Here is an 11,055-nt window from a genome sequence, read left to right on the forward strand (position 1 = left end):
TCTCACAAGGCTCCAAGAGATACTCATTTAAAAACCCAGTGTATAGTTTAAATCTAATTTAATCATGTCAAACTGATCTGTATCAATGGGGCCTTTGACATATCTTGAAATGCTGATTTGTGTACTGTGCTCGTTTAGTATACATATTCTGGTAGCCATCAAGAACACTGAAGCTTTCCTGTAAACATTGTTCTGCACCCACCATATTAACTGAAGTTCATTCTTCAGTAACAGTGGTATTGGACCCATTGGTACCGAAAATATTCTGTGAAACAAGGGATTAGAGCAGTGGTTCTCAACCACGGCTGTGGGCCGCTTGCAGCCCATAAGCACACAAATGCAGCCCATGTGACATTCTCTGGGCCATACAGGTAGTGTATCTATTGTGTGGATGCAGCCCATATAACACACACAGAGCTGCATATGAGATCCACAGTGGTAAATAGGTTGAGAACCACTGGATTAGAGAATTAAGCAGGACTCTGAGTCATCTTGTTCTGTTTTGTCATATGAGAGAAAATGTCTAACATCTTTTTTCCCTATCTCTGCCTGTCTGCAGGTTTGGATATTGAGAGCAGCTTGAAACAGCTGGCTGAGCGTCGTACCGATATCTTTGGTGTGGAAGAGACTGCTATTGGTAAAAAGATTGGAGAAGAGGAGATCCAGAAACCAGAGGAAAAGGTGCGGTGCAAATCCTGCTGTAACCTCGCCATCTGCTGTCCTTAACCTGTAGGAATGGGAGTCTCCAGGGCCTTGTTCTTGCTGTGAAACAGCAGCCCTCACTTATCTGCTAATCTGATCAGAGTTTTGACAGTCTATGTTCTTCTGATTATCTTTTTCCAGGTGACCTGGGATGGCCACTCTGGCAGCATGGCCCGCACACAGCAGGCTGCTCAGGCCAATATCACCCTGCAAGAGCAAATTGAGGCTATCCATAAGGCCAAGGGGCTGGTGCCAGAAGATGACAGCAAGGAGAAGATTGGTCCCAGCAAGCCCAATGAGATGCCCCAGCCACCACCTCCCTCCGCAGCATCGAATCCCCCATCTAATGCTCCCCCAATCACATCTGTGCCACGCCCTCCATCGGTAAGCATTCTTATTGCCAAGGACAAACAGCTGCTTTGATGCTGAATTGGAAGTAGGTTTTACTGCTGCTGAAATGGGTCATGGTAGGGTGCTGCTTGGAAACGGGATTAGCAAATTAAGAGATCACTTTGCCAAATTAGCTGTAAATGATAACATTGATCCTAGAAGTAAGTTTAAAATATATTAGAAATGGAAAATACGTTATGAAAGAGTTTTCCAGCAGCTGAGGTATTGTAAAGAGATGATGTTGAACTGGAGAGGAGAGAAATTCAGACAGTGACAAATCGGAGAGGAAGGAAATGTGGGCTGGGGAGGCACTCAGAGAGACAGGAAGGTGAACTAGATTAAAGGGTGAAAGCCAAGGTGGGAAGTGAAAGTAGCAATCATAGGCAGAGGCGTAGGCACGAGAAATGGTAATAACAGTGTGCAGCTCACTCGGTCAGCCCCACTGAAGTTGTTCTAATGTTTGAGGTCGGCAGCATTCTGCTCATGTGGCTCTGTTCAAAGAGCTTCTGTCTCTGAGACTACTCTCTTGTTTTATGGCTGTGCAATGTGGCTCCTGAGGGTGGGGGGAAAGTAACTACTGACTTTTTGCCGCCAAGTTAAAGAAGTATGGGCTGGATGAATGGACTGTAAGGTGGATAGAAAGCTGGCTAGATTGTCGGGCTCAACGGGTAGTGATCAATGGCTCCATGTCTAGTTGGCAGCCGGTTTCGAGCGGAGTGCCCCAAGGGTCGGTCCTGGGGCCGGTTTTGTTTAATATCTTTATTAATGATCTGGAGGATGGTGTGGACTGCACTCTCAGCAAGTTTGCAGATGACACTAAACTAGGAGGCGTGGTAGATACACTAGAGGGTAGGGATCGGATACAGAGGGACCTAGACAAATTAGAGGATTGGGCCAAAAAAAACCTGATGAGGTTCAACAAGGATAAGTGCAGAGTCCTGCACTTAGGACGGAAGAATCCCATGCACTGCTACAGACTAGGGACCAAATGGCTAGGTAGCAGTTCTGCAGAAAAGGACCTGGGGTCACAGTGGACGAGAAGCTGGATATGAGTTAACAGTGTGCTCTTGTTGCCAAGAAGGCTAACGGCATTTTGGGCTGTATAAGTAGGGGCATTGCCAGCAGATCGAGGAATGTGATCGTTCCCCTTTATTCGACATTGGTGAGGGCTCATCTGGAATACTGTGTCCAGTTTTGGGCCCCACACTACAAGAAGGATGTGGAAAAATTGGAAAGAGTCCAGCGGAGGGCAACAAAAATGATTAGGGGTCTGGAGTGCATGACTTACGAGGAGAGGCTGAGGGAACTGGGATTGTTTAGTCTCCAGAAGAGAAGAATGAGGGGGGATTTGATAGCAGCCTTCAACTACCTGAAGGGGGGTTCCAAAGAGGATGGAGCTCGGCTGTTCTCAGTGATGGCAGATGACAGAACAAGGAGCAATGGTCTCAAGTTGCAGTGGGGGAGGTCCAGGTTGGATATTAGGAAACACTATTTCACTAGGAGGGTGGTGAAGCACTGGAATGCGTTACCTAGGGAGGTGGTGGAGTCTCCTTCCTTGGAGGTTTTTAAGGCCCGGCTTGACAAAGCCCTGGCTGGGTTGATTTAGTTGGGAATTGGTCCTGCTTTGAGCAGGGGGTTGGACTAGATGACCTCTTGAGGTCCCTTCCAACCCTGATATTCTATGATTCTATGATTTTGCTACTACTGAGGCTTTTACACCCAATCCCCAAACTTCCTGGGAATTTGGAAGAATGGCAGTAGCAACTAGAAGTACACATACCCCCAACCACCTAAGCTTATATTCCTAAATATGACCAGCGAAAAGATTCAGAATGTGACCCTCTGCAGCTGTTGATCAGCCCTTGTGAACAGTATAAGAGACTGAATCCCGGAGTGCCTGGAGCTGCACCTGGTAATAAATGTCTTCTTTCTAGATGCCGCCTCCTGTTCGCACCACTGTTGTTTCTGCAGTTCCTGTCATGCCTCGTCCCCCTATGACTTCTGTGGTCCGTATACCCCCAGGCTCTGTCATCGCAGCCCCCATGCCACCAATAATACATGCCCCACGCATCAATGTTGTCCCGATGCCGCCATCTGGTCCCCCCATGATGGCCCCTCGCCCGCCTCCCATGATAGTACCAACAGGTCAGTGAGTTGAATAATTTTTCAGCGTAATTGCTCCTGGAAGATGCTTATATGAATATCCCTGCTCTCCTTCTCTGGTGGGCCATCCCAGTGAAAATTAAAGCTCTATGGCGCTTTCTGAATGAGTCAGAAAGACCTAAGGGCCTGGCTTGCATTTCTTGTCATTAAAATCAGTTCTAACTTCCAACCCTGTGGGTGAGCTATTGCTGAGTAAATAATGGCTGTTGTAACTGCCTCTTACTGCAAGCAAGGTGGGGGAGGTAATATCTTGTATTGGACCAACTTCTGTTGGTGAGAGAGACGAGCTGTCAAGCTTACACAGAGCTCTTCTTTAGGTCAGACCGAAAAAAGAGCTCTGTATAAGCTCGTCTCTCTCACCAACTGAAGTTGGTCCAATACAAGATATTCTCTTACCCACCTTCTCTCTTGAATATCCTTGGTCTGACACAGCTACAACACTCTAATTACTGCAATCACATACCAGAGTACCTTTCAAACAACTGTACATTGAGATCTGTATGCCTGACTGGGACCACATGAGCCACAAAAATATCATGTGCTGTTTATTGGCTCCCCCCCGTCTTTTCCCCACATGGGAAGGCCTTTTAGTAGCATCATATGTTATTTCCTCCTTGTCTAGTGGTGTTTCCTTTTAGGGTCTGTGCCAGCCTACTGCAGAAACATGTTAAGGGAACTGTTGTTGAATGTCATGTGTAGGTGTATATGTAGCTGTTTTTCCCCTCCTATTTCAGCATTTGTCCCAGCCCCTCCTGTGGCTCCAGTCCCTGCCCCAGCACCAATGCCTCCTCACCCCCCACCACCCATGGAGGATGAACCTGTGTCTAAGAAACCGAAAAGTGAGGACAGCCTGATGCCAGAGGAGGAGTTCCTGCGCAGGAACAAGGTATATAATTTGACTAGCATCACAGTCCAACAGCTTGTTGTGTAGTACTGGGAACTCTGACCACACTGGAGTATTCAGTCTCTCCCCGAAAGGGGTCATCTCCTCTAAAATGGTACCTGAATCAATGGACGGACATTCAGGAGGGCAGCTGGCAGGCACAAGTGCCCCATGAGAAATTGACTCTGCATCTCTGAAGTAGCTCCTTCCTGTCACTCTCCCTAGAGCAATTGAGTTAATTTAAATTTACCTGGAAAGTTATATGACTGTATACAAAAATTTAAGACTTCCTCTCCTGGAGAGAAGGGCAGCATGGGGAAGTCAATCTTAAGGGAAGGCTAAGTATGCAGAGTAGCTTTTAGTAGTTCTCCAGTTAACACACATGGTAAAGACCTGTTAAAATGTGTCCATTTCTCTACAAGGAAGTGTCCCCAGATCAAGGGTGACTTGGATATTAAACTGAGTTATAATTCCTTCCCCATGTCTGCCACTCACTGCATCTTCTCTGAAACTGAGTTGTAAGTTCTTCAGGGTAGTGAATATTATTGTCCTGTACTTGTACAGCACAATAGGGGCCCTTTGTGGTAAGTGCTGTATGCATGCATACAGTACAGTTAATGCTGATTGTAGAAGGATCTTGGTAGTGTTCCCCATGTCACTAGAGTCAAACCACCCAATGAACAGCCAGAAGTTAATAAGGAATAATTGGGGGGTGAGGGGGGGCAGCCAGAACTCTTAACTGACTTTTGACAAAATGACTTGCCAAGTAAGAGTAATGAAGCAAATAAAACACATTAATGTTGACTCCCTAGTAACAGGGAATTGAAAGGTGCAAGTTGGCGGCACCCAAAGGAACAGCAAAGTGATTGCCTCTTGCCCCCACATCTGTCTGTATGCATTAAGGACCATCTGTGTGTGTAACTACATTTAATTCTTTTCCTAGGGTCCAGTCACAGTTAAAGTTCAGGTTCCCAACATGCAGGACAAGACTGAATGGAAACTGAATGGCCAGGTGCTGGTGTTCACCCTTCCACTCTCCGATCAGGTACATGACTTGTTAACCTGGCCTTAACTCCTGCTATTCCATTGCTGTGTGATTGCTGGCAGGACAGCATCTAAACTGCCTGCTTGAGGCTGTAAACTCTGGACTCTCCCCACATTGCAACTGTGTATAGTTTGTGGGGGACGGAAGTGGGTGGAGCTAGCCACTTGTGCCGTGCCCTGCCCTGCCCTGGGCGCTGGAGGGACTGAGCTCTCTGTGCTTGTTTTTAGGTCTCTGTTATAAAGGTTAAGATCCACGAGGCCACAGGGATGCCAGCAGGGAAACAGAAGCTGCAGTATGAGGTAAGTATGTGACAGTGTTAACCCTTCAAATGCTGCCTTGCCGCTTACCTGCACTTTTTCCGTACAGTAAAAAAAATTACAAGGCCCTGAGAACTGTCTCACTCTGCCTCTTGTGTGCATGCAGTACAGGGCAGTCTTTAATTACATCACACACAGTTTGTGCAGAGGCCCTTCCCCATTCAGTGCACAGACTGGATGGCAGACAGTGAATGAGAGTGATTCTGTGGATTCGCTCTTATCTTGTCACCACTGCAGTATAAATCTGTTGAAGCCAATGGGCTTTCTGTGAATTTACACTGGTGTAACTAAGCTGATTTGAGCCCTCTGTGTGTATTGGGGTTGAACACTGTACCATTGAAGTAGCTTCTTCAGAGCCCTGCTGCTTTGAGTGTATTCTTGTTTGCACTGAATGAGACTGTCTCCCTCTGCTTTCTAATCTTTACTCCAAAGACCGTATACATGTTGACTTACAGGGTTTGCCCATGAAAATTCCACAACTCCTGCACATGTATGTGCAGAACATCAAAATATTGAGAAGTTTTTTAAAAAAAAAAAAAGAGAGAGAAAAAAGCACTGCTACTACAAAGTACAATCATGCATGCAGTAGGATTTTAAAGCCATCATAACCCAGCCATCTCTAGAGTGACTTTTGCTAGAACACCAAAAGGAACATATCCCTGCCAAATTTCAGCCTTTCCTGCCAAGGCTGTAGAGCTATTTAAAAAAGAGGGGGAAATAAAACAAAAACGCCTTTCTTTTATAATGGCAGATATGTATTCTCTCTCTCACACAATATCTAGCTTCTTAAAAACCAGTGATATTTCTGCTCTAATCTTTCAAAGAATTCACTTTTGGGCAAAACCTAAGTCTGTTAAACTTCACCCTGAAAAAGAGTAAACACTTGTCTCTGCACTCTGGCTGCAATACTGGAAATACTGTGACAGCACTGAAGCCTAACTCTTATTACCCAGCTTCTCCACATCATCTTTCTCTCTGGGAGACTGGGGTCCCTCCTCTGTACACCGAACCACCCTGGGTCCCTCCTAGTTTAGTAGTGAACTTCCTGATTGCCCAGATTGTTGAATCTTTCTGGAGGGAGACCTGAGACCTCCTGTTGTTTCTTGCAGGGCATTTTCATCAAGGACTCCAACTCTTTGGCTTACTACAACATGATAAGTGGTTCTGTGATTCACTTGGCACTCAAAGAAAGAGGAGGCAGAAAGAAGTAGGAGTCAGGGTGCCTACAACTGTCGGATGCTTTGCCATTTGTGTGAACCCAACAACTAGAATCCTGCAGCTCCTGGGGACACTGTGACAAGATGAAACATCAACCTGTGATACTTACTAATCCCCACTTCGGAGCTATTGACTGTATTTTAGTCCTTAGTCCTGTATCCAAAAATCAGACCGTTACAGGGCTGGAGAGAATTCATATCACCCAGACAAAGCCATGTAAACGTTGTGACCTTGCATGTAATTTCACAGCTCTTGTGACACTTTGCTAGAATGCTGTTCTTAATTATCACTATTTTCATTTAATTCCCTACAGCAGCAGTGGCAGCATTTCATTTGAGATCTTGTCCAGATTGGACATTAAAAATCCATCTTCATTTTGCAGCCCGGTTTGTTATGACACAGGGAATATCACCTGCCTGACTAAAATGTTAGCCTTTTCACTTAATCTTTTTTGTAATTGAGAACTCCTTTATTTAGTATAATAAACCCCTTGCTCCTTCTCTGTGAAATGTACATGTAAGAATCTCCTGCAGTGATTGTTTTTGGATTTTATCCTTCTTTGGAATAACTGTACTTTGCTGCTGGTTTTGATAAAGAGGCTCTAAGATTGTTTCTGATCATCCTGTACAGTATTTGACTTGTTTTAATAAAATTCTAATCTCAGTGGGGAATCTCAGTAGTGACTCTTCATTTTTTTTATTTGTGGATGTCCTGTATATTGAGACCTACCCAACTCTGTAGCACTCCTGCACATGGCTCAAAAGACTTTTGGGCTAATTATATGCAAGCACTTTAAGCTCTATGTTGAAAAGACCATATTTGAGCCCACTGTGTACTTCCAGGAGGGCATATCTGTCTGTGTCATTGGATCCTTCAGTCAGTTGTTGTCTGGTGCTTCAGGAGATCTTCATTGTTAGATAGTAAATTCTGAGCTTTTTAAAATCATCCGTATCTATTGCTCAGACATCTTAAGAAAAACAAAACTAGCCGTGTCCTGTAAGTCTTATTTTTATATGAAAGAAAACAGCTCTTCATTTCTTAGAGGTGGCAGCATGAGGAAAGAGACTTGTCTTTTCATGCCTATTACATCGGGTCAAAGACAACCTAGGACATCCTCCATACTCCCAGCCCACAAAGGGGTGGACAAGAGCAGATTATATTGTTGTAGAAAATGGGCATGGCCAGAGCCCAGCAGGTGGCTGGCAGCACTCCAGGCCCATGGAAGCCAGCAGTTACTGGTGGCCAACCGCTCTTCAGCTGGTCATGTGTGGCTGAGAAAGTAGAGCAGCACGGTAGTGAGCTGGATGCACTAGACCAATGTGACCTATGCCGTAGGAGGGGGACCTGTGCTCAGGGCTGCTGAAAGCCGGGGGGAAGGTGGTGTTGGGCTCACTATGGATGGAGGTGGTTCGTGCTTCTATCCAGGAGGAATATGGTGCTGACTGCCTTTTTAAAAAGGCAAAACAAAAAGATCGTAGTTCGGTGCCTGGTCAGTAACCAATTATGGGTGTCTCAGATCTTCGGTGTTTGGGGAAAGCAGAGAGCAGTACCCCAGGTAACAGAGCTGCAGGGGTGGCATACTCAGGAAGAGAGCATTAGGTCAGGTCTGATGGGCCTAGATTTGGGTGCTAAAACAACTTGCATAGCCAGGGGGTGGGGTTTACCCCAGAATCAACAACAGACACTGGTGTAACAGCTGTAAGAATTTGGCTCACTCTCTGGGGTTTTTAATCTCCTACAACCTTGTACAGCCTTATTCATTACAGATTTGGAGAGTCACGTCTATAAAACCAATTTTCAGCTGGGGGGTGGGGGGGGAGAGAATTAAGGTCTGGTGGGAATTATGTCATTGTGAAGCTGAGACTAACACAGCAGGCTGGGAGTATCTGGGCAGAGGAATGAAGAAGCTCCTGTCTTTCCTTAATGGTATTTGCCATCTGATGGCCTGACCACCTCTAAATCCCACTGAAGTTCTGGGGACTGATCATGCCTAGGGTTCTTGCAGGGTCCTTGGCTAGTCTGGAAACAGAAGTGTCCAAGAGTGCTTTACTCCATCTACACCTGGCAAGGAGATTGCACCCACACCTGTTGGCTGGGGACCTTGCCACGAGTGATCTACACCTTCCGGTTACTGCCATGCTGGAATATTTCAATGTGTGCTCTCTGGGACTACCCTATACCACTGGGAAACCTCCAATTAGTGCAGAACATGGCTGCCTCCTCACTCTTATGCAGGGAGTGAGAGACCTGGGTGCTTTGGACTTCCCTGGCTTCTGATTCTTTTCCAGGTGCACTTCAAAGTGTTGGCTTTGATCTAGAAAGCCTTTTATGGCTTCCATCTTGGTGACCCCCCTCTCCTTGCATGCTCCATCCCAGCTGTTGAGAAGTACTCTAGCACTGAAATTGACCTCCCCAGTGTTTATGCCTGGAGCAGTGTTTGTAGTGGAAGGCCTATGATACTGGAACTTGGTTGGACACAGCCCGAGTTTGCTGACCTTCAAAGTATGTTGTAGGGACTATTTTTCAGAGACTGCTCTTGAGGAAATGGCGATGAGCTGGCCCAACAGGTTTATCTGGGGCAATGAGCAGTTTTATTTGTATTATTGTAATGTCTACGAGCCCAGTTGTGCACTAGGACCCTCTTGTTCTAGGCGTTGTACAAACATCCATTCTCAATCGTCATTGGCTCAGTGTTAGAAAGATCTGTTCTACCATTGTTGGTACATTCACCTAGAGACCATGGTACGTGCATTCTTATAAAGTGGAAAAAAATTTTGAAACATTGCATATGATTTAAAAATGCAACTTTGGTTAAAATCTTATATCTTGTTCTTCAATTGTAATGTAAAGGACAGCACAAGAAAACTAAGGCTGTTGAGAAAAAGATATAGCATGATCCAATGGCCAGAAGTTTAAGCTAGACACATTCAGATTGAAAATAAGGTGTAAATTTTTAACAGAGTAATTGACCCTTGTTAAATTTTTGTTCCAAGTGTCATGGTGGATTCTCCTTCATTGGTAATTTTTAAATTGACTGGATTTTGTTCTAAAAGATCTGCTCTAGGAATTGTTCTGGGGAAGTTCTATGGCCTGGGTTATACAGGAGGTCTGATGAGGTGATCACAATGGTCCCTTCTGGCCTTGGAATCTATGGGTTTGTATTTATCTTTTGCCATCAGAAACCACTCAAACTGACTTCACTCTCATACTTGTCCTCATGGCATCAGGATCCTTGGATGTCTCCCTAACTTACAGCTGAGACATAGGAAGCGGATGGTGATACATCTCTCCTACAGGAAATTCAATCTTTCCAGTGCTATCCTCAGATCTTGGTGGCGACCAAAGGAGTTTGTTTAGTGCACTAGTTTTATATCATTCCAATGGGCGTTGTCTCTAATCTGTGGTCAGTAGAAATATATGGATGGCTCAGAGCTTTGGTAATGGGATCACCTGTCTGTCACTGGTTCAAACCCAGCTTAAGTATATAACATTAGTTACAGGCTGGTGTCTCTGGCTCTTGTGGAATTGGATGTTCAGTCCAGATTATGATGGACAAGGGGTCTCCTGACTGACTTATAACTGGTGTGCACTTGAGAGGCCATGAAGTCTGAACTATTTGTTTTTCAAAAGTCTGTATCCCAGAGAAACATGCACCATTTAAAAAGAACAGGAGTACTTGTGGCACCTTAGAGACTAACAAATTTATTAGAGCATAAGCTTTCGTGGGCTACAACCCACTTCTTCGGATGCATATAGAGTGAAACATATATTGAGGAGATATATATACACACACATACAGAGAGCATGAACAGGTGGGAGTTGCCTTACCAACTCTGAGAGGCCAATTAAGTAAGAGAAAAAAAACTTTTGAAGTGATAAGATGGCTCAGTACAGACAGTTTGATAAGAAGCAAGTGTGAAAATACTTACAAGGGGAGATAGATTCAATGTTTGTAATGGCTCAGCCATTCCCAGTCTTTATTTAATCCTTTGCTGATTGTGTCTAGTTTGCATATCAATTCCAGCTCAGCAGTCTCTCGTTGGAGTCTGTTTTTGAAGTTTTTCTGTTTTAAGATAGCCACCCGCAGGTCTGTCATAGAATGGCCAGACAGGTTAAAGTGTTCTCCCACTGGTTTTTGAGTATTATGATTCCTGATGTCAGATTTGTGTCCATTAATTCTTTTGCGTCGAGACTGTCCGGTTTGGCCAATGTACATGGCAGAGGGGCATTGCTGGCACATGATGGCATATATCACATTGTTAGATGTGCAGGTGAACGAGCCCCTGATGGTATGGCTGATGTGATTAGGCCCTATGATGATGTCACTTGAATAGATA

The 11,055-nt window shown here is 45.0% G+C and overlaps 1 protein-coding gene across 1 annotated transcript in view; it reads left to right on the plus strand.

The window, feature by feature from the left end:
• The window catches only part of SF3A1 (splicing factor 3a subunit 1), a 20,000-nt gene extending 12,606 nt beyond the window's left edge, over positions 1-7,394 (plus strand). The window contains exons 10-16 of the mRNA XM_024197870.3: positions 560-681; positions 844-1,086; positions 3,027-3,237; positions 3,990-4,141; positions 5,082-5,183; positions 5,411-5,482; positions 6,610-7,394. Of these exons, the coding sequence (XP_024053638.1) occupies positions 560-681; positions 844-1,086; positions 3,027-3,237; positions 3,990-4,141; positions 5,082-5,183; positions 5,411-5,482; positions 6,610-6,711 (1,004 nt within the window). The 3' untranslated portion in view covers positions 6,712-7,394. The remainder of the gene's footprint in view (positions 1-559; positions 682-843; positions 1,087-3,026; positions 3,238-3,989; positions 4,142-5,081; positions 5,184-5,410; positions 5,483-6,609) is intronic.
• The last annotated feature ends 3,661 nt before the right edge of the window (positions 7,395-11,055 follow it).

Source organism: Terrapene carolina, unplaced genomic scaffold (assembly GCF_002925995.2).
Source record: "Terrapene carolina triunguis isolate 2854851 unplaced genomic scaffold, T_m_triunguis-2.0 Scaffold782, whole genome shotgun sequence".
Classification (NCBI taxonomy): domain Eukaryota; kingdom Metazoa; phylum Chordata; order Testudines; family Emydidae; genus Terrapene; species Terrapene triunguis.